The sequence below is a fragment of the Sceloporus undulatus genome, chromosome 2 (assembly GCF_019175285.1).
Source record: "Sceloporus undulatus isolate JIND9_A2432 ecotype Alabama chromosome 2, SceUnd_v1.1, whole genome shotgun sequence".
NCBI lineage: Eukaryota > Metazoa > Chordata > Lepidosauria > Squamata > Phrynosomatidae > Sceloporus > Sceloporus undulatus.
The window spans coordinates 89,874,286-89,898,640 of record NC_056523.1 but is presented as its reverse complement, the minus strand read 5'-3'; the positions used below and the strand labels follow the sequence as shown (position 1 = coordinate 89,898,640).

Here is a 24,355-nt window from a genome sequence, read left to right as displayed (position 1 = left end):
CTTCAAAACAACTAAGGAAACATTGGGAAGATAAACTGAGATTCTCTGGAGACCTGGTCTGTGTGAGATAACTGTTCTATATTTCTTAAAGCAAAGGGGCTGCCAATCAACTAAGTAAAAGGGGTCCCATCAAATATCTAGAAGTGTTTTGGGGTATCTTTGGATCTTCATTTATGCTGGTCTGCATAATAAGGTTATACCAAACTGTACTGTCTTTGTCAATGTAAACTCATCTCATTCACTGAGTTAGTTTTTTCTAACATGGTTGTTAATAGCCTTTTATGGCATGAGTTTACTGTTTGGTCAGTTTTCCATTCCCTGGCTACTATCAGCAAAAAAGGAAATTAGCTCTTTTTCCAGAACTTTTAAAATTATCTCCTATGAAAATGTAAAATACAGTAATTCTATGCAAAAGTCCCATACAGTTGAGAATTTTTATAAAGCTGAGAGAAAACCTTTTGAACTTGCCTCCTGGGAAAGGACTAGATATTCAAAAGCTTGGAGACTTCTAGTAGTTTGATAACATCAGCAAAATGCACTACCTGGTGGATATGAAACCATGATATTGGCATTTCTTGAAAATTTCTTGTAGAATTAATGCAGTTTGTCATCACTTTGAGTGTCATAACTCAATATTATGGAATGCTGGGATTTGTAGTTTTTTGAAATACAGTGCGCCCTTGCCTTATGCAAGGATCTGTTCCAGACCCCTCCGCATAAGGCAAATAGCATGCATGCTCAAGCCCCATTGAAAATAATGGAGCTTGTGCATGATGCACGGAGTGCACCATGAACATAAGATGAAAGCCGCGTATGACACGGATGCACTGTATTTAGTGTTCTCTGTCAGAGAATTCTGGTGCCACAATAGACTATAAAACCCAGCATTCTATAAGAAGGAGCCATGGTAATTCTGAAGTGTGGCAGCTATCCCCTGAGAGAGTTGCATCACATATTACAGCCTCTGTGCCCTTTACAATCTTGGGAGTCTCTAGGATAGCAAAAATAAACAAAAACAATTTCTATTTTTCCCTAACCAGGGGAGAATTTGATATGGCTTGATGTCATCTGGGGAGGTGACAGAAATGGATTTTATATTTTACATTTACATCCTGTTGAATTCAAGCAGTTGGTGAATTCCTTCCTTTAGCCCATTATGAATCCTAATGATGGGTTTGAATCATGGAAAATCCCTTTCTTGTACTTAGAGATCCCAGTTAGGAGCAGAGGCATCACTAGGTGGTGTGGACAGTGTGGGCCACACCAGGTGACAGCCTAAAGGGGGTGATACCACCGCTTCTTTTGGCAGGAACAGAAATGGATTTTATATTTTTGCTTGCATTTCTTTAAAATGCTGAAGAAATGGTATGAGCGAGGAAAGGCTCAGTGGGAGGAGAAATGAAAAGCCCCAGGTTTTTTTATTCTTAAAATTCTATTTATATTTATAAATATAGATCATAAATTTTATGTAATTTTATATCAAAATAAAGTTGATAAAATTACTTTAAATTCTTTTAAATGTTTCTTAAAAGACATCACATCTTACCAAATTTTCACTTTAACCACATGAAACAATGTACATCTAAATACATTTTGGCTGTGCCTAGGATATTGTAAGTTAAAGGTATAACTTTAATTTTGCTAGTTTTTATGTTGCATCTATTGTCATTACTTTCTGTGATACGTGGCAATTATGATTTATGCATAACATTACTAGAAAAAAAATTACTAAGGATTTTGTATGGTGTTGTGTCAGAGGAGATCAAGGGGGGTGGGTGGGTGACACTATGAGTTCCTCCACTGGGTGACCCCAACCCTAGTGACACCACTGATTAGGAGGATTCTGGGCATGACAATCAAAACCACCCTAAGTCTCCCTGCCCACTTTGCATTCCTGACAACTTTTGATTTGGAAAGCAGATGTGAAGACAATGAATAGTCCACCAGAGAGAGCTCTCTTCCATTTCTCCAGAGCTGCTTACTCTACATGTGTTAAGGGACCAGCTGACTCAGGAGAAGGAAGGAAGGGAGGGGGAAGAGGCCAGGAAAAGTTTTCCTTTAAAGGAAGCCCTTTGGATGGGTGGGGTGGGAGGCGGAGGGATGGAGTTGCTCAGATGGAGTCTTGTTCGCTTAGAGGAAGAGAATACAGACAACTCAGTGCAATGGAATGTTAGCCCTTGTTTTGGCTGCTGCTGCTGGAGATAGATAGGGAGCTCTAGGCTGTGAGGGTGCAGCTGGAGAGCAGGTTGCTGCTCCTCGTTTCTCGTTTCTCTTTTTTCCCCATCCCTTCCTCTAAATCAGAGTTTGCAAACATTACAAAGGTTTGCAACCTTTTTTGGGAGGATGATTCCTAGAACGTCCCATAGCCAGCATAGGAAAGTATTGTATATACTCATGTATAAGTCTAGAAATGTTTGGCAAAAAATTGTCCCAAAACTCCCAGCTTATCCACGGGTTAATGTAAATATTTCAATTCATATTAAAAAAAAAATCCCCTGATGAAAGACAAGAATAGTATCGGTAGCACCGATCCCCCTCTACTCTTTCATCCATCCAGCTTTTAGGGTGAGTACAGTTATGCCTGCTGGACTTTTGTAATCACTTTGGCATTGTTTTCCTTTGCCTCATCCTTTATAGCCTTTGTTACATATCCCTAGGTTTTACCCTCAACTTATCCACAGGTCATATCAAGATCCACATTTTTGGCCCCAAAACCTGGTCTTGACTTATACATGGGATCAACTTATAGTCGAGTGTATATTTAACATTTCCATGATTAGTGGGAAAGCAAAGGACATCGAAGGGAGGCCTGTTTCATTCTCCTTTGGTTGTTGGGTTCCTTCATCAGCTGCATCTGCACTGGAGAAATAAAGAGGTTTGACACTACTTTAGGTATTATGGCTGCATTCTGTGAAATCCTGGAATTTGTAGTTTATTGTGGCACCAGAACTCCCTCACAGGGGAGACTGAACATCTCACAAAACTACAGACCCCAGAATTCCATAGCACTGAGCCATGGCATTTGACGTAGTGTCAAATAGCATTATTTCTGCTGTGCAGATGCAGCCCCTGTCTTCATTGACTTTGAAGCAGACTTTCAGAACCAAGGAAATCCATGCTTTCTCAGTATTTGAATTGGGCTGAATTGGGCTGGCATGATGTCAGAGTATGGGAAGTATGTTACCTCATCGAAAAGATTTCTTGGTACAGCAGCCAATTGATTCAGGCCAATGACAGGGCACTTCAAAAAATTTATTTGTTGATCTTTCTGTTCATGGCTCATTGGTTGCTCAATTCTCAAGGCTTGCTCAGTGATAAAAACTGTGCAGCACACCAGATGTCATTGGACTCCAACTCCCATCAACTCCCCAGCCAGCATAGTCAGTAATGAAGAATGCTGAAAGGGCCCAGCTGTAGCGGTGCCAGGCACAGCCTTCCTAAAACAAGATAGGAGAGCCAATAAAGTGGGGGAAGGAGGGGAGATCCCCTTTTGTGAACAATTTGTGAAAACTTAATGTACAAGTTTTACTACTATGGTGAGGGATCATCTCTCTTTTTGGCCCCCATCATCAAAATGTATTGGATTGTCCAGAACACGCAGCGCTATATAGTTTGCTAGCCATTTTACTTTAGATTTAAAACACATTATGTACTCTCTTTTTTCAGTGCAAGGATAATTTTTTAAAAAGAAATGGTCATAGGCAATGACAATAAAGACCCTTATATAGAAACAATTACCTTTTGAATCAGTGGTTCTAAAACAGTGGTAGAAGGCTTTGGTGGGTCTGGGGGCTACTTTTCTGCCCCGGGACCCCCACCCCTTCCAACAGTTGGAAATGTGCAAAAAATGAAACCAGAATCTACTCGTTTTTGGAAAAGTGTGTTTTTTTATTTTGAAGGGTGGGGGAAGAGGATTTGTGACATGTATAAAAGGGACTCCAGGAAGAAGCAATTTACTTTTTCTTTTCTTGAGGAAAGGGGCAGGAGCACAAAAAAAGCCTTGGAGAGCTGTCCATTTTAGGCTGCATCCGCACTGCAGAAATAATCCAGTTACACACGACTTTAACTGCCATGGCTCAGTGCTATGAAATTCTGGCAACTGTAGTTTTGGAAGACATTTAGCCTTCTCTGTCAGAAACATCTGGTGCCACAATAAATTACAGGCCCCAGGATTCCATAGCATTGAGCCATGGCAGTTAAAGTGCTGTCAAACTGGATTAATACTGCAGTGCGGATGCTGCCCAATCTATGGACTAAGAGGAGGGTCTTAGTATGCTGTAGTAGCCCTTCAAGTGGTCATTAGTGCCATGAATGCTAATTCCTGCAGTAAACAACTTAGACTAGGATCCATCATTGCTTCAGCATACCATAAATATCCCATTACATTACACAATGTCTATATTGAATACCAGTATAGCGCAATGTATGGGAATCAAAGTTTTACAACTCATTGTGCAACTGCAGTGCATCAGAGCAATGCATAGTGTCAGTGCATACTCACATGCTACTATGTGTATTTTAATGTGCTACTTCAAGTACAATGCATAATGGTCCCACTTGCACAATTCCACTTACAATCGCGGGGTACAGACCGCCAGAAAGAGGGGGTTGGTGGCAGCCTCTCTATTCTGTGTAACAGTGCCGCAGCAACCAAATTGTGCAGTGTGGCTACGCGGAAACAAAAGGACTGCTAAAAAGCGGCTCCTTTTAGCGCCACCACAAACTGCCGGGGGAAGCGTGAGCATGTCACTGTTGCGCGTGCCCATCTGGAAGGCGTGCGACAGTGATGTCACAGCTGTGCGTACTGTGTATACAGTGCTGCACAGCTGTGAAGTCCTGGTGACGTCCTAGGTTGTGGGATGTCTGGAAACAGCGCCCCAAGGCAACCCTAGCACGTCACCAGGACATGCTAAAGGCCCGTGTGTACAGGGCCAAAGTTATCAGCTGAATGTGATAGTTGCAGATTGTAAACAAAATAAAGAAACCATTCTACATGTATATCGTAATTTATACCTCTGTGTATTACTAACAGGATGCTAGCCTAAGACTGGGAATTTATGGGTAAAAATGTACCCAAAGTTGTTGTGTTCTTCAAGTTATTTCCAATTTATGCTGACCCTAAGGCAAAACTCTCATGGGGTTTTCTGGGCAAGATTTATTCAGAGGGGGGTTGTCTTTGGTTTTCTCTAAGGTTGAAGGAGTGTGACTTGCCTAAGATCACCCAGTGGGCTTCCATGTCTGAACAGGGATTCAAATCCTGGTCTCCAGGGTCATTGTCCAATGCTCAAGCCACTACACCATGTTGACTTTTATACCACAAGATTCTTAACTTATTAGGAAAACGCTGAATAGATTTAATATTTTCCACTGACATGATTTGGTTGGTTTATGGGGCTCATCTGACTCTACCAAGACCTATTTCACATGGAATTAGTTATACACTTTAGGACTAAATGAGAAATAACTGTAATGATGTTTTCTGCATGAGTTGGAATTCCTGTTTGTGGCCATGCTTGTCAACTATTTGGGCTTTTAGAAAGAGCATGCTGTATATATAGCAAGAGGTGCAGATTCTTGAAAGCTTGAGACTCAAATAGTTTCATACCTGATAAGACTATATATGGGAAGTCCAGCCCCAAATCCTGTTTTTCCATGAGGGCTAATTAGGTGTGTCATGGGATGCATGGGAAAAAATGAGATCCCTCCAGTGCCTGATATTCAGAGGCATGCTGCTTATGATCTTCAAAGTTTTTTTTTTTGGGGGGGGGGGTCTTATCCCTCCTTAAAACTGCCAAAACAGGTACACTTCATCCAGTCTGGCTGAAATGAACATCATGCAGTTTTATGAGCTATTTCTTGTCTGAAGCTCCCACCAGTAGTTTTCACTGGATGATGTCTAATCCAAATAATTCTGCCTTTTCTTCACACCATTCATACTTTTATATGTTTCCATTATGCTATCCTCTTTTTTCCCCATTAGCCCCATAGCTTGTGACCTATCTTCATAAAAAGGTTGCCCCATTCTCATGACTGACCTTTTCTGTACCATTTCAAGCTCTGCCATGTCCCTTTGGAGAAGTGGTAACAAGACCTATAGAGATTATTCTTGGGCACCATTGATTTACAAAAGGTATATGCTTTACAGTATTATCAGTTTTATCTTCCAACCCCTTGTCTATGACTCCCTAGTATAGAACCATCCACAGCTTTGGTGAATAAATGTTTTGCCGTGCCCAGGCATGGAAAGATGTCCAAACTGATGCCAGCATATAGAAAAACTGGAGATCATATTGCTAGATGGAAATGAATTTTGACAGTTTTATATCCTAGATTAACTCATGGTAGTCATCATGGTTGACCATGGCCCTGAGAATCCCAAGTAAATGCTCCAGGAAATGGTACTGACCCAAAATAACCAAGAGTTAGTTTTTATAACCTGTGAGTTTGTTTTCCTTTCCAGTACTTTTTCATATGCATGGAAATAAAAGGGCAGAGAACATGAAAAGAAACTCTGTGTGAATGACATCCTCAAAGTTGCAAGTGGCAAAACAGGAAATGCAAGCAAGTGATACGTCTATCTTCAGCACTCCAGCTGTAATGTGAGAAGCAAAAGTCCTGTGTTATCCTTCAGCAGAAGAATTTCTAGGCTAAGATTTGTTGCACATGATTCACATACAGTATGCTGTATTTGCTGAAGCAGTCACTGTTGAATTTGGTGGTGTTGGCAGAGCCTTGGTACATTTATGAGTGATGTTTGCTATATACCTAGTTTTCCATCAGAGGTACATTTGTGTTTGACTTTAGAGCAGAGCTTGGAAAGTTCCATTTAAAAAAAAACAGAAAGACAGCGTAAATCATCCATAACTGAGCAGTGGTAGAATGATGCTCTGGGACCCAGGAAGTCATCCTTCCCTTATGGCTGGCTACAGGATGTCATAGGTCCCAAACACACTGCAACAAGAATCCAGTTTGAAACCACTTTACCTGCCATGGCTCAGTGCTAGGAAATTCTGGGAATTGCAGCTTATTGTGGCACCCGAGCTATCTGAAGGCTAAATGTCTCACAAAACTATAGTTCCTAGAATTACCTAGCATTGAGTTAGGGCAGTTAAAGTGGTCTCAAACTGGATTATTTCTGCAGTGTGTTTTGGACCATAGTCATTCTTCTGAAAGATTTTTGCTTGTGAGATTTTTATTTGTAAAATACACACAATGGGAGAAATTATGCCCGCATCCTTCCAAAAAATTCCAATCACATATATGTATAAGTTTGTCTTCCAGGCAAAATACCCCAAAGGCACCTGATCACATCTGTTCTTGGAAGCTAAGAAGGTTCCGGTCTGATTAGTACTTGGATGGGGACTGTCAAGGAACACTAGGTGCTGTTGGCTATATGCCAAAGGAAGGAACTAGCAAACTATCTCTGAGTATTCCTTGCCTAAAACCCCTTTATGAAATTCATAGGGTTGCCATAAGTTGACCAGTGACATGAAGGTATGCAAATACATATAAGCTTATCTTCTCATGCTAATCTTGACAAACTATTTGAGCTCAATATTAATAAAATATGTTGACAAGCTCAACCCTGGTGCTCCTTATGTTTATGTGTTGTTATCAATTGTCCCTGCAAAATTAAAAGGGAGAAGGAAACACATACTGAACAGGGTGCTTCATATAAGCACATCAAGAGTGAAACTCTGACAGCATTACTCTAAAATATCGATTGGCCTGATTGATCCATCATAGTTTACTTCAGAGACCAAAAAACTGGAGTTTGATATAGGAGCTGAAAACTCTGTATTGGACAATTTGGGGAAAGTGCAACTCTTAGGACCACACTGAGCTTTTAGGTGCTCTTTTGAAGTCTCCTGGCTTCCCCAGGACCTCAACAGCTCCTACACAACTATTTTTTTTAATTGTGCATTTTATGTTTTCCCAAAAAACAGCTGAAATTGGCTGGAAAGTACTCCATCAAACTGCCATTCCTGGAAGCCTGGTTTGCCCTTTTGCTTTCCTGACTCCCCAAAACCTAAATGCAAGAAAAGGTTCTACTCCAAATCAAACAGAATAACTGGAAGTCACTTCCAGATTCATTTTGGCTACAAGTTGAGTGAAATCAGGATGATGTTCTCTCTGGGGATGTCAAAATTGGATCCTCTACTGAGTACTGTTGCTCACATTGATCTTTTTACAAGACTACCAATCCACAGATTCATTGCATTCACTGCTGTTCACCGTGTTAAATTATGGAATTTAAGGAGAACCTGAATGTTTCAGTCTTAATGAAAGGAGTTTTGGCTGTATTCAGAGACTAGGCATGGAACTGATTCAGTTGCCCCTTGCTCCACTGCCACATTCACATATAGATGGGTCTATTCAAATCTTAGGATTATTTTTACACAGCAGTATAAGTTTCAGCTTCCAGAAGAGGTGTTCAGTAGCAACCATCTGATAATAAAAATGACCAGAAAATTCATGTGAGACAATAAACTCATTTCAGTCTCAATGGTTTCAAAGAGAATAGGGCAAATATCAGATGAACCACACTACAAAATGTATGAACAAGCTGCCCAGAGAATACTGTATTCAGAAGCAACGAATTGTTACATGAGTTAAATTGCTATTTGCTTTTTGATACTGAAAATATTCATTATCACAAAGGCACTCCTTCCATCAAAACACTAAACCACCTGAACCCAAATGCAAATGCTTAATAACCATATTGCATGTTTTTTCTGAATGGAAACATCACTTCCAATATTAGTTCCCAAAGGTAGGATGGACATTTTGAAGTCACCATCAGTGGGGAAGATACAATATGGGGAAATATGATTTTATCTTTCAGGATATATTTCCACTACAAATTAATCACAGCAAGAAAAAAGACCCAGTAAAAAAAACAATCACAACCAAACATAGGTAAGCACCAAATCTAACTTTTTAAGGCATAGTAAACAAAGCACCAAACAGTACAGTCATTGAGTAGCAATGAAGCATGTAGCATTTTAAAATTTTTATTTTAGAGGCTGTGGGCATGTTACAAGACTTCCCCCCCATACATGTCCCATATTCTATTTTCATGACTTTTTTATTAGTCTGTTCCCAATTGTTACATTCAAGAACTGTGGAATCAAAAGTTACCATTCTAAATTTTGCAGGCCTCTACCTTTGTTCTCACTTCCTATTCTGGTAGTGAATCAAATCCAAGTCACCTAAACTTTCAAAAAACAATTACATCACCTGACTTTGTAAAGCCCTGTCTCCCAGCTCCTCTTTTTGGTACACCTTCCTTTACTTGCCTTCTATAAATTAGGGACTGAATCCTCTGGAGTTCCTTAGGCTGCAAGTTAAATAGGCAAACACATGAAGATTTTTGTAAAAGTTAGAAAAGGAGTGGATCAGGAGAAGGAGTCGATACCTTGAATAAAAGCAGATTTTTTTCACTGTACTGATATCAAATCAAAAGGTCAACAGAAATGCAGATGAGTGCGTGAGCAGAGTAATCTAGTGGTATAGATTAGGCTACTAACAACTTTCTGTCTTTTTCTCTTTTTTAGCACCGTTAATATATATGTTTAGATCTATATTAGCACCTTGTCCCCAATAAAACAACCAAAATAAAAACTTCAGACTGGTAAAAATGAAAGAAAATGTTGATTTGTGGATAGCGGATGAAGCTGCTGAATTTAGATCACCAGATCTTTGTCAATATCCTCTGTAAATGAAGAAAAAAGAAAGAGGTTAAGAATAGCTTTCATAACTTTTGCATGATTCTAGTCATTCTCTTAGGCTGCATCTGCACTGCAGTTTCAGTGCAGTTTGAGACTGCTTTAACTGCCATGGGTCAATGCCAAGGAATTTGGGGGTTTGCCATTTTTCAAGGTATTTAGCCTTCTCTGTCAGACAGCTCTTATAGACAGTTGTCTGAGAGCAAGCTCCATTGAACTCAATGAGACTGTGTGGAATTTTATAGGAATGCATTGTTTTCTGCTAGTAGTATTTTGTAGACTTGTTTCTGTCCCTGCAACATCTCCCTAATATTCTTGGTCTTTAGAGATCTTCAGAATTAAGGAGACTGAACCTGTGGATCTCTAGATGTTGTTAGACTTCAGTCGCCATCATCCCTGTCTGACTGGTCAGTTGTGAGAGATGATGGCAAATGGCAATTCACCAGCATCTGGAGAGTCACAGGGCATCTGAAGGAGTAAGTTCAAGTTTACAAAAGCTGATACTACCAACTTCTATTTTTCAATTAGTTACAAAGGTGCTGCAAGATCCATTTGCTTAATTTCCAGACTAACACAGCTATGTCTTTGAAGGACCTTTCCCTGTTTCTCTTCCCAGTTGCACTTCAGAACAGATGTATAATACTTACTCTCCTTAATGCCAAAGCAACTGGCCCATTCCTCCAGAGCGATGTACTTGTCATTATCCAGATCACAAGTATCAAAGAAGCGAGTGGTGCAATGCTCCATGGGGATGAGGGGAGCTCTCAGGGGAGCCAACTCAGTATGGGACAGGTATCTGAAAGGAACATCAAAGTGGTTACAATAGCACCCAGAGGATACAATAGATTGGGGCTTTTGCTAGAGCAGAAAGAGTTCCTGTCATCATTTCCTTTGAGTAAAAATGCTATACAAATGGGTCGGAGTGGGATTACACATGGAGAGAGCTTGTAATAAGGGGAAGGCAATTATCTCATCACATTGGTCTACCACTTTCACTCATCTGTATTCTTCCTTTATAGCAATAGCAACAGCAAAAGCAAGTACATTTCTATACTGCTTACAGGTTTATAGGTTTATAGGTTAGGATTAGTGTCTTTGCGTCTGTTCAATAACTCCACTCCATCATCCTTTGTGAAAATGACTGTTTGTTTGTTGACTTTCTGCTGTGTTGGATCACTCCACTGCAGACATTCAAGCACCTGGTATCATCCGCTTCCTTTTTCCTTTCTTTTTAATATGCTTAAATTTTCATTTGATATTAAGCTAGGTCTGATTTATGTGTTACCTGAGAAGCACAGGTTCCAGTTTTCCACATCTGCAACTGTTTATTTAAAGCTAGCATTTTTATTTTATACTTATTTAATTTTATATTTTGCCATTCCAAGTATGTGCTAAATCCAATGGCAGTCCCAACCAGAACAGGCCTATTGAAATGAATGGAACATACATTACTTGTGACTAACAAGTACCATTCACTGCAGTGGGTCTCTTCTGGCTGAGACTAACATTGGATTTACGTGAATAAAATAGAAAAGGAACTAATGCAAAGACTTTTCACAGGCTTTCTCTTCATCTTGTGAAGTTCTCATTTTGTCAGTTTTATTTAAGCAGCCAAAATGTAGCTCTTGGAAGCAGCATTAACATTGTGTAGGTAATATATGGTTGAAGACTTTGGCAAGAGAATCTCCCATTCTGTGGAGGCTACAATTTCCTGCCTATGTGAGAAATGTGATAACAGTAACCAGCGATGGTGATCTCCTTCCCTAGGAAACATCCCATTATCCAGATATGAAGTACATAATTGTGATGGCAACATAAGAGCTGAAAATGAGCTCAGCACATGTACATTATAACGCTGCCAATGAACCCCTTATTCTCTGGTATCAGAACCTTTAGCAATGTGCTTGTAAGAATATATTTGCTTGTATTTTAAATAAAAGTCAGATATCCATGGAATCAGAAGTATGTATTATTCCTCTGCTGAGTACAAAGTACTTGATCTGTGGTAAAGTTATGCAAGTATGTGAAGCAGAGCTTGGGGGGAGGATGTCCACATCTCCCCAAATTACCCATCCTGCATGCCCTGGGCATGTAAGTGTGTAGGTGTAGTCCAAAAAAAGTAACTTTTCCAAGTTCTCTAATGATGGTACCAATTTGTTACAGTACATTTGTTATCACCCTGACCACCATCACCAACTAGCAGTATCTTTGTACATTTATTGTACAAAGTCATCTATTGACCATGCAATCAGAATTATTTTCACAGCTTACATGCAGTAGAGACTGGTGGTTTGGCTTCTGTGTCTCAGGCCTAACAGCAGCATCCAACCATTTTGCTTGTGAGCAGATAGGTTAATACTAATGTATTAGGTCTAATGCAAACATGACTTGTTTATCTAGGGTTTGAGATAGGCCAGGATAACACACCTCTCCTTTATAATCCTGTGGCTACATACCCATCAATGGGATGCTGGTCCAGCTGGCCAAATTGCCAGTGCACAGGGAAGATGTACATGTTGTAGTTCTTCTCAAAGTCACGGGCCAGCAGTTCCACAGTGTGGTCACCAGCTTCCAGGCGCTTCTCGTTCTCGTGAATCTTCTTCACCTGTTCAGCAAGATAAATTTCACATTTCTAAGAATTAGTCTGGGACTGCAGTTGGAGCTTCACTTCCCCTAAAGTGAAAAATACTAATGTTTCATGTTGGGGCAAAAACAAGGAAGAGTTGTGCTATATGAATTATTCACAGAAATGTGCACCAAGGGGTGTGATATGAGATGAACTGCATGTCTTTTTTTTCCCCAAGAGAAACTTGTGTCTGAAGGGACATACTTGCAGATAAATGGAGTGTCACACAAGGTCTTGATGATAATGTGGGAGAAAGCTTTATGACTTGTGTTCTGCTCCATGTTTGAGCATCTAAGGTTATGGTGCAGACAACATGGTTGATTGCCAGAAATGTACACTTCAATGAACCTGCTGCAGCCCATCCTAGATCTAGCATAAGAGTGGGAAATGGCTGTCCAGATGCTGCTGCACTCTAACTCCTATTAGCCCCAGTAAGCATAGCCAATAGGGAGGGATGATGGGAGCTGGAAATACATCAATAAATGTTCATTATCCCTACTGCACTGGATACATCAGTACAATATATGTTTGCAAGCATATATTAAATGACAACAAAATATTTAAAATGCTCTTGAGATAGGTCAGCTTGCAACAGACCAACACTTCCTAAAATGGTGCTCTCCAATGATTAGCATGGCAGGTCAATCATATCCAGGCTCATTGGGACTTATGTGGGGTATAGTCTCAAACTACTGAAAAGTCCCAGTCTGCATTGGACAGTAGTCTGTGTGCTGTGTTGGCCTTGGTAGAGGAAGATAATAGATCTTGTAACCTCAAACATGTCTAATATGAGCAAACTTCCCATTCTCTGCTCAGTGTAAACTCTGGACAGGTGCTTATGGGCTGATCCTACTTACTCTGAGTTTCTGCTTCTCAGTCAACAGGTTATTGTCTTCATCACGCTCATACAAGGTGACCAAGACATTCTTCAGCCAGTCACGCATACGCAGAGGAAATTCACTCAGCTCAGCATCAAGGCAGGGAGGAATGACTGAAATCCAATAAGAGATCCATAATTCCAGAAACACAATTAAAAACAAGTAGCCAGCACTGTACTGATCACAGGGTCATTTGCAGAGTTTAGAGAAGGGGAGATTGGACTACAATTCCCATGTAGAAGTGGGGGTTGAGAGCTGGTTTTTGGGAGCTGTCTGGGAGATTCTGGGGGCTGTAGTCCAAAAAAGGTAATTTAAAGCTCTGCATATTTCAGTGAACAGCCTGCCTAATGGTAGCAAGAAGATGGTTAGATATGCGACATGACACACTTATCAACAGCTACTTTGGTCCAACTTTTATTTATATTTTTGCCAACATTGCAAAAAAAAAAAAAAAAAAAAAAGCTCTCTTTGCAAGTGGTGGATCTAGTCTTTCCTATAGAAACCTCCAAATGCTCCAAGTGCTCTGACTTTCTGTACTCTGTGCTATCTGAGGAAATAATAGGATTAGCTCAATCCATTGCACTTTTTTACTGATCCACATTTGATACTTTAAAAAATCATTATAAATTACAAAAAACAAACCAAAAACCCAAATCCTATAGGTTTAATGCTGTCCATCAGCACCAAAATCTAACATTCTAAGGGACAGCAAAAACATCAAAATTCTCTTGACTTGTGACAGACCCCTGAAATTCCATAAATTCAAACCAAGATTTCATGAATATGATAAACATGCATGCACCCAGCAACAATAGTGGAAGGAAAACATCTATCTAATTCACATTTCCGTAACTGGATACCTTTTAGCTGCATTGAACTAAAACTTTCATCAGAAGCAGCAGCAGCAACAACAGCCACCACCTCCATGTTGCTGGGGATAATGGGATCCTTAGTCCAGCCCATCTGGAAAGCACCAAGTCAGGAAAGCTTGGCCTGACTTAGTTTGCAATCCCTGTAAACTGCTGCTTTAAAAATATTGACTAGCATTCTATATTGTAGTTACAGATTTGTAATCCAGTTTTGGATCTGTAACTGCCCCAAATTCAGTAGACCTAATAGTCACAGTGGTAGCATCATTGCCAGCATTATAAGTGCCCCCAAACCTCCTTAACAACCAGCTGCTGTACTGACCAGCTGCTGTACTGTGTGTGTGTGTGTGTGTGTGTGTGTGTGTGTGTGTGTATACACACATATACATATACATATACATATACACACACACACACACACCCAACTCCTTTCCAGGCAAGCATTCTCTGAAGATACCAGCCATAGATGCTGGCGAAATGTCAGGAATAAATTCGTCTAGAACATGGCCACATAGCCCGAAAAACCCACAAAAAACTATAGATCTCCTTTTGCCTGATGCAGCTGCTGGCTGTTAATTTGGTGTTGTGCAAGTCAGGCCAGAAGACATTACTTGTTACATACAAGTTGAGTTATCCAGAATTATGAAATTAAAAGTATTCCAAAAACCAAAACTTTTTTAATGAGTGACTGAGATAGTGACACCTTTGCTTTCTGATGGTTCAGTGTACACAAACTCTGTTTTATGCACAAAATTATAAAAATATTATACATAAAATTATCTGTAGGCTATGTTCATAAGGTATACATGGAACATAAACAAATGTTCTGTTTAGACATCTCTAAGTTATCCCATTATGTACATGTATGGAAATATAAGTATTCCAATTTTTTTTTTAAAAAAATCCAAAATCCAAAACTCTTCTGATCCCAAGCATTCTGGATAAAGGAGACTCAACCGATGTATGGATGTAGATCATCAATTCTGTTTTCTGACCTGATGTAATTTTACCCTGCCTGCTCAGGATTTTGGCAGAAGATATGCTTTCAGCATGTTTTCCCTGTCATACTCAAATTTATGCAGCTTGTTAGTCAGACATATATGACTAACTATATGCAGCTAAGTAGCTGATGTAGAATATCAGCAATTATTTAGGTTTAACTTGTTGAGTAGTATATTTTCTGAAATGTTAACCACCAGTGTTTCACAGCTTGGGGAAACAGCTATTAATGTATGTCATCATATTGGTAAGCAGCAGCTTCTTACGTTAGTGTCCACATAAAGCCAAAAATAAAAACATTCTGGCAACGCCTAACACCATAAAGCCACCATAGACCATCCATTCTGTTTTCTGACCTGATCTAACTTTACCCTGCCTGCTCAGGATTTTGGCAGGGGATATGTTTATGATTTATTCAGCATGTTTTCCCTGCCACATTCAAACTTAGGGAGCTTGTTAGTCAGACAGGACAGCTACAGAGAAACACTGGAGAACAGGAAATTATCATAGCCACTGGGTGTTCCACAAACATATGGAGCAGCTGCAGATATCTTGAGCCAGGGCAAGAAATAACTGTTACCAGGAAAACACTTGCTAATAAGAAGCAGTCTCATAGCACTCCCAGCCAGACTGTGGGAGCACAATACCAGGCTGTTGAAGATAAAAGTACCTTTGACTGACCTTTTTGTCACTTACTTAACATCTCAAGGAATCTACGTAAGATACATCACAAAGGAAAGATCCTCCAAGGGGAACTCTTTTAGCAAAGTGAATGAAACATTTTGATTTTTTTTTTTAAAAAAAAAAGGTCACTGTTGTTTTAAAATTAAGCTAGATTGATTTAAAATTGAGCTTGATTGTAGGAGAAGACAGGGCCATTGCACTTTTAATGCTTGTGTAGAAGAGGGAAATATTTGCTTCTCATGCAAACTGCACATTTGCCTTTCTACAGAACTATTAAATATGCAGGAGCCTTGTTCGACCTGGCCATGCCAGAAGAAGGTGGATCTCTCTGGGTTATGCCTAACAGAGAAAAGCAATCTTGATCTTACACCCTGGATTCATTTGACCTGAGGAACTGATTTTCCAAATATGCCACCACCCACCTCATAACTGCTACTATTTTGTGTGAAAGCATTTACAGACAACTAGGGTTCATGGTGCCCATCATGAGAGTTACGATGAATGTATACAGAGCTCTTGCTGGATTTGTTTGTCTGACACATCACCATCCATATAAGGATGCAGCTTATTTAAAAAGATGACAGGCTACAAGCTGTTCTTCATGAATTATTTTATACATGGATTGTTCTGTAGCCTAAAAACTTACGTTTGCAAGGTCCAATATAGTCCAGGTGGAGCTTGTGTCCCTTCTTGGTTCCCTCCAAAGTGCATTTGGTGGCAAAGAAGTGGCAAGAAGTGTCATAGGTCTTGTTGTCTGTGGCACACACCTTTATGCAAAAAGGAAGGTTACATTAGTGAGTAGAAAATGTTCAAATGCAGCATGTTTTCTCCCCACCACCACAACCCTTTCAGGATGGGTTAACTAACATCTCTTCAGACACAGGTTAGCTCAAGTGTTGTCATGTCCCGATAAATCTTCTGTTTGTTAGCCCTCATCCAGTCCACAAGTGAAATGAGGATTAATTCCAGGACTCAACTGATAAACAATCATTTCAGCAACTGCATTCAGATCCGAAAGAGCATTGAGTTCAAGTTGGAACATTACAATGCACCTTGAGACAGATGTTAGGAACAGAGTAGCACTCATCCAGTGTTGCCCTTTGGCATGGGACTCAAGAGGTAGAGAAAAACCATGGGCAAGCAGTGTCACCTACCCCATCTACCTTAAGCAGTCTTGAAAGTTGGTGATCAACCTTCAGATGACATAGTTTTTTGTGGTTTTTTTGGGCTATGTGGCCATGTTCTAGCATAGCCCGAAAAACCCACAAAAAACTATGGATGCCGGCCATGAAAGCCTTTGACTTCTCATCATGACAGTCTGCATGGTCATACCTGCTAAGAAGAGTCCAAAAGGCAAGCAACTGTGATGATCCTTTGAGAGGTTCAGAAGAATTTTACTGCCCTGGTTGGTATGAAAAGTTATTTTTATCCCTAGAGGTATCCCACTTCTTCCCATGAAGCAACCTGTTCCAACAAAAGCAATGTTGACACTGTCGGAGCAATGCTCCGAGATTGCCAGTTCTTTCAACACTTTCCTCCAGCAACCAGCCAGTATACTGTATTACCCAGGCTGGGCAAATTTTTGTTAGCCAAGATAAGGAAAACAGTAAGTAGTGTCTTCAAACTTTAAAGAATCCAGTATACTTTTGTGGGGCAGCAATTGTAATTTCCAGTGGCTTGGAACCAATTTCCTTGGTTGCTTCTGTGTGGCAGTAGAATCTGCTCTGTGCTCTATGAATAGGATTCAGCACCTTGAATAGTTCCTTTAAAGTTCATGACGAAACCCAGAACACCATTCCATTGATATAAAAACCACACGCCACCAAAGATTGTTTTTTCACCCAAACTGATTCTATTGACTCACCAGTGTCTTGGAGTCTGTGTGAACCATAAGCAAAGTAAGGCAACACAATGTATTCAGGCAACAGATCCTGGGGGAAATCATTGGCATCTCCCCAGCTGTTGCTCTTGGGCTCCTCAGACATTCCCGTCTCTTAGAGGATGGTGCTCAACCTGTCCCACATCCCTTAATTCAGACATCTGCCTTCAGATGGGGTAGAGGATGATATCCAGATGCCAGTATTACAGAAAGATTCAAGTTGGCTTCTGAGGCTATATTTATATCTTTCCTAGAATTATATGGTTGCTTTTATCCTATAATAGCTACACAACTTTGCTTTTAATGCTTGAAATTTTGATCTGTATTTCCATAGGCTGGATTGTACAGTTACCATTCCATAGTGGAACCAGGTCTTGCAAGGTGAAATTGCCAGGAAATGTTTGATTGACAGGGATGATGTCATCTTCTGTCACCACAGTCCCATCAAACTTTGCTTTCATTTCTGAGATGGCACTCAGTCCTCACAGCACCAGGGTGGAAATGGGAGTTTCCCAGCAACAGTGAATGTTTAACCAGTTTTTTTGCTGTATGAGAGAGGTTCAGAGGAATTGAATGGTTGCAAGGAGGGGTATGTAGCTTGCCAGTTATTCTGTCCTTATCCCTGTTGTAGGCATCACCAAGCACAAACTCAAATAGGTAGAAACCTATTCAGGTTAAAATATAAACAGACCTACAGGTATAAGGAAGTCCATAGGCTGCCATGGTATAATAGTTTGAGTGTTAGATTGGGACTGTGGAGAACAGGGTTCAAATACTTGCTCAGCTATGGAAAGCCACTGGATGACCTTGAGCAGGCTATACTGTTTGAGACTCATAAGAGGAGCGCAATGACAAGCATCCCTTGAATGAATCTTGCCCCCCAGAATCTCCAACCCTATGGGAGAGTTGCCATAAGTCAGAGTCGATGTGAAGGCACATAGCAAAATAAATAAGCAATCACTGTTTCCAAGGCCTCCACTTTTGACTATTTGCTGTACTGGCCCAAATCCACTCCCATCCTGGCTGTGAATCTAAAGCCTCCACTCACCTTCTCAAATACTGCAGTGCTGGCTGGGCAACTGGAGGGATCCTGGCATACACACATAGGGGTGTTGTTCTCATCGAGTTCACAGACTTTGCCGTGCTTGCAGTGATGGTTCTGGCAGGGGTCTAAGCAAGAGGAGAGAAGTCATTTTAGAAGTAAAAATTGTCCAGTGATGCTTCATAAAGACCTGGAGGAACTAGTCATGGAAAAATGTATGTAGTCATTTCACTCAGTGGTAGTGTCTGAACTACACAGCTCAGTGTTTTCTTAGCTTACCAGGAATAGGATATGGTAACATCAATGTTTATGGATGAAGACCTCAATAAGTCACTGGGGGTGTCAAAAAGTAGGGGAGCAGAACTCTTTAGGTGTGAAGTGGCAGCAATTTCTTCTGCTTGCCAACTGATACTGTCCTGAATGTCATAAGTATTTCAAGTCTTCCCTCTTCAGTTCAGTCAATAGTAACAAAACAGTGCTTGGAAAAGTTGGGCTGGAATTTCCTGAATCCTCCAGCCAACAAAGCCTGTAGTCTTGTTGACTGGAGGATTCTGGAAGTGTAATCCAAAGAAGTTTTTGGGGCTCTAAGAATTATAAACCTGTAAAATGAATGCAGAATTGAAATGAGAAAAAATGGAATCGGAAGTATGTTGTCTAAGGACAATTCCCTTTCCCTATGGCCCTTTAAACTGATTCTCTCTTAAAGTTTAAAACATCCTAGAGCTCTTGGGAGGTCTGTAGATCAAGGATTAAGAATCTAACATACTTAGATACCATCAATACAATTGGAAATAGTGCCCTTGATACACAGAAAGACTTGGGTCCCTTCCCCCTCTTGGATTTTTGTTTTTGCAAAATCCACATGTGTTATTTACTATATTTTTTTAAACATGCATTATTTTGGATTACTATGATTATTTAATGAAGAAGGTCATCAAGCAGGATTGTTTCATTTGCTACAGATTACACAACAACATATTCCAATTTCAGCCAGCTAATGGCTGGCATCCTGTTAGTTAGTTACAATGTCAGACTTGTGCATGTGTGTGTCTTCAAGTTGCTTGTCAACCTATGGTGACCCCATGAATATCATAGGGTTTTCTTAGGCAAGGAATACTCAGAAGTGGTTTTGCCAGTTCCTTCCTCTGAACTATAGCCCACAGCACCTGGTATTCATAGGCAATCACCCATCCATGTACTAATCAGTGTTTCTCTGAAGATGCCAGCCACAGATGCTGGCGAAACATCAGGAATAAACTCTTCTAGAACATGGTTACATAGTCCAAAAAAACCACAAAAAATTATGGATGCCGACCATGAAAACCTTTGACTTCACAGTGTTGACTCTGTTTAGCTTCCAAGATCAGATGGGATCTGGTGCCTTTATAGTATTTAGGCTCTTATCAGTGTTATGACTGCATAACATTTCCTAATCACATGTACAATTGTGGTATCATTGCCATAGTTGTAAATGTCCTTAAACTCATCTTAAAAGCCAGTCAGCCATGCCAAATGAAAGAGTTCTGTAGTGCTGCCAAGCAGGGCATTGTATGATGAAATGACCAGGCCCCTCCTACCAAAAAGTGACAGTGCAAGGAGCAGAAGCAGGGACCCCTTGTATAGTCCTGTCACAATTCTTTGTCACATTATCATTCACTGGCAGAAGGCAATTAGTCACATCATCCTTTAGTGCTCTGTTCACCAGCACCACAGAACTCCATTGCTAAGGATGGCTGAGTGGGTTTTGGAGGTCAGACAAGGAGGTGAAGTGTAGCTACAATAATGCAGTTATACCTCTGATGCAGGTTCTTGGACTGACATTTATGTCTGCATAAAATGGTCTTTCTTATTCAAGAGTCAGAGATCTCTTGGTGATTTATGCTACTCTAAGGGGAGGGGTTATGTTAAGAGTACTACTTTTTATGATGTTGAGTTAGAAGCTATCCACGAAACTGTTTCTTCTATGCCAGACTGTACAGTACTTGTCAGAGGGCACCCAAATGTAGTTTTCCCTCAGTGGCCACTGAGGAGGTGATGTGGAGATACTGGCAGCCATTGCTCTCCCAAGTCTCCAATGTCTATATGCTGGTGGAACATGATACTCTGACAGGCCACATAGCTCAGTCCTAATGCTTACACAGAATTTTCTTTTAGGAATTTATATAAAAAATGTAATACAGAAAGTACTGAGGATGACACCACTTACTTTCAGCAACAACCTCCTCCACTTCTTCAACAGGCTCATCAAACTCTCCAACCTCCACCTGAACGGGATTGATTCCCACAGGTTCCTAAGGAGAAGGGTGGAAAGGGTCAGTTAAAGCCATGCATTGATTATTGATCCTGAGATGCCACTCACAAGGCCAGAGCTTGGAAAATTTGTTCTTTTGGTATAAGTCCAGAATTCCCTAAGCAGCATGGTCAGTTAAAAATGTAATGTTTTCCAGCTCTGCAGAAGACATAAGAATATACTAGCCATCTGTTAATGTGGTGCTCTCTAGGCCAGTGCTTCTTAACCTATCTGATGTGGGGAGACTGGAAGATATTTCCTTCCCCTCAATGTGCCAGGGACCAGCAATATATATTTCCCCCATGGGCTTCTTGGTTTCCTGGAAACCTACTTTGGCCTGGCAGCTAACATCTCAGGCTGGCACCAGTTCATGGGCCACCACTTTGAGTAGCACTGTCCTAGACAACAATTCCCATCACCCGAGCTAGTACATCTGCATGGAGTCAGGTGATGACTATAGGCAAAGCCAAACAATTATTTCAGTGCAGCCCTTTCCGGAAAGCACTTGAAAAGGAAAAGGAATCACTTTCACACCAAGTAATACCTCTGTGGCAGGATCCTCTATTACTTCCGTCTCATCTGGCAGAGCCTCCTGCTGAAAGGAAGAAGAAAGGAGGAGGTAAGATGCTGCACCCAGTATGAGCTATTCTTTCTGTTTTCAAGCCTCACTCTGACTGCAGTGATTATAGAAGTCTGTGGCCAAGCCTCATTTGGGCTCCCATCCAAGTGCTATAACATGAAGCCCTCCACTTGTGGCTGAAATGTAGTTCCCATGATCCCTCTAGGTCTGTAGGCCAGCATAGTGGGTTAAGGCTCCTAGGAGTACAGTATTTTCTAACATCTTGAGGAGAGCTTGGGAAAGTTAATTGTTAAGTCAACAACTTCCAGAAGCCGGTTGACAGTGGGGAATTCTGGGGCCTGAAGATCCAAAAATGGAATTTTTCCAAGCTCTGATCTAGATAGCCACACATTCCTCACCCTCTAGTGTAAGTAATGCTTCTCTTTGCCACAGGTGACACTAATGTAGTTATAGTGTAGCTCCTTATCTGGCCACCTTGTTATGGAAGGCAGCCTTATCTTATCTCATACCTCACAGGATGGGAGCATCAAAATTGAAGACATTCAGATATCCTAGACCTGGCACTGCAGACAGACTACCCACTGTTTTGGTAGCAAAGAGATCCTCACGTATCACTTATATTGAGCTAGAATGGTGTAGTGATGGGAGACCACCACAATTTGAATCCTTGCTTAGCCATGGAAAGTCAGGGGGGATCTTGGGCAAATCACTCCTTCTCAGCCTGAGAGCAAGACAATGGCAAACCTCTTCCAAATAGAAGAGCAGAAAGCCAACCATTCAGTGAGATGAAATTCTGAGAAACTGCATAAGACCAGGCTGTCTTTAAAGCAAGAATGGGAGTTGTGTGGCTCTCCAAATGTTGTCAGAAACACTTCTTATCTGCCCACACCAGCATACCCAGTCATGAGGCATGATGGCAGTTGCAGTCCAACAACATCTGAAGGGCAGCCTGATTCCCATCCCTGCTTTAAAGCAGCTCTTGAGAATTCAAGAATTCCTGCTGCTTGTTAATGGTCTTGCAAACTCAGGGCAGCCATGGTTTCCTTGACTGAATCTGTGGCGTGGTCTGTATCTTTTCCTACTGCTTTCCACTGTAACGAACATTATTGTCCTTTCCACTGGAATGGGGTCAGCAGTTGAAGCTTTAGTGAATATGGGCCCCAAAATTCTCCTAACTGTTATAAATAACTGAATGGGAGTCTTTGAAAGAGGAGAGATTAAAATTCATTCTAGAAAAAAGATTTGTAGGGCTGGGCATGATACTCACTGGTGCCGCCAAGGCCTTGCCTGCAAGGCAGAGGAGGAAGAAAACCCAAGCACGCATCTTTCTATGGAAACAGAGAAGAGAAAAAAGGATTAACAATCTTTGGGAAATTATGTGTTGTATTCTGTTGAATTGATTTGTCTGAAAATTGCAAATTTTTTCCCATGACAATTAGATTATTATTATTTCCATATATTACATTGCATTCCACCATTCTTCCAAGGATTTCAGGGCAGCAAACCTGATCAGACTCTCTCAAAACTTTATTCTTAGAACAACCTCATGGGATAGCCATGGGGTAGGTTAACAGATAAAAGAGTAACCTAATATTATAAAATTACCCTTTATTATTGTGTGAGGCTTTAAGCCTTGGTTCTAAAAATACACACTAACTACTGCACAATATTACTACACTACACTAAATTGACATCTGGATTGTTTGTCTTCTCTTTTAGCAGGGGTATGGATTGTGTGAATCTCTGTATGATGTAGAACTGTATTACCCATCAGCCCTAGTTTGAGTAGGCAATACTGAGGAATGCTGGGAGGTGTAGTCCTACAACTTCTGGAGGGTGGCATAATACCCACCCCTGGTTTAAAATAAGTCAGTGGTGCATAACCAGGGGGCCAGGCAACAGCCAAAAGCATGAGAATTTTTACAGTGCTAACGTTAATTATCTTGAAGGTCTTTCTGTGACCACCTTCTCTGGCCAAGGTACATGGCTATATATCACCTCCAGTATCAAACAGTCTGCCTCTGAATACCAGCTGCTAGAGAACATGAACAAGAGTTTCCACTTAAGATCCATTTATGGGTTTCTCATGGACATCTGGTTCACCACTGTAGGAAAGAGTGTTGGACTATGTAGGCCTCTGGTGATCCATCAGAACTCTTCTCAAATTCTTATATTAGAAGAACATAAATCCCATGAAAACAGCACTGCTTGTACTTGTAAAAAAATTCCCAAAGGAAAAAGAAGCATAGGAGTGTGGGGGACATATAGGGGGGGTGATACAATAGCTTCTGGAAGAAGTGAAGTCATGTTTTATTATGACTCACAGATGTTCATCTGGTGTGTTCTATAACCCAGTTGTGAATTTCAGACATAAATGAGTGGAGTTCTCAGATATGAGACCTGTAAACACATTTGATTATTTGAATTTTGCAGCTGCTATTCCAAGCAGGTTACACATCAAGAGTACCCATGAAAACCCTTTTATCCTCTTGGGATATCAGAGTAAGGCACATTAAAGAATCACTTGGTCAGCAAAACAACAGAAAATAATGACTGGATAGGTTAGTTTTCATATTTGGAAGAGGGATAGGCAATTCCACATATTTCGGGCAACAACCTCAATCAGTCCTCAAGAGCATGGCTAATAGCCAGAGATTATCACTGGCCAGGGTGGATGACCACTCCACCAAAATACACTCCAAAATACTGTGAACCATCAAGTTGTCACTTCCTTTTAACTTCATAGTCCTTCAGATAACATAGACACAATGACAGAAATA

The 24,355-nt window shown here is 40.6% G+C and overlaps 1 protein-coding gene across 2 annotated transcripts in view; it reads right to left on the bottom strand.

Annotated features, from left to right (window-relative positions):
- Positions 1-8,998: 8,998 nt before the first annotated feature.
- The window catches only part of SPARC (secreted protein acidic and cysteine rich), a 31,734-nt gene continuing 16,377 nt past the window's right edge, over positions 8,999-24,355 (bottom strand). Inside the window, exons 2-10 of one of the 2 annotated variants that reach the window (XM_042453723.1) lie at positions 22,843-22,903; positions 21,540-21,587; positions 20,912-20,996; positions 18,712-18,833; positions 16,431-16,551; positions 13,212-13,345; positions 12,185-12,333; positions 10,376-10,524; positions 8,999-9,715 (exon numbers count right to left, since the gene is read on the bottom strand). In XM_042453723.1, the coding sequence (XP_042309657.1) occupies positions 9,687-9,715; positions 10,376-10,524; positions 12,185-12,333; positions 13,212-13,345; positions 16,431-16,551; positions 18,712-18,833; positions 20,912-20,996; positions 21,540-21,587; positions 22,843-22,899 (894 nt within the window). In that variant the 5' untranslated portion in view covers positions 22,900-22,903 and the 3' untranslated portion in view covers positions 8,999-9,686. Of the gene's footprint in view, positions 9,716-10,375; positions 10,525-12,184; positions 12,334-13,211; positions 13,346-16,430; positions 16,552-18,711; positions 18,834-20,911; positions 20,997-21,539; positions 21,591-22,842; positions 22,904-24,355 lie in introns of both variants that reach the window. The other variant, XM_042453722.1, reaches the window with a different exon arrangement.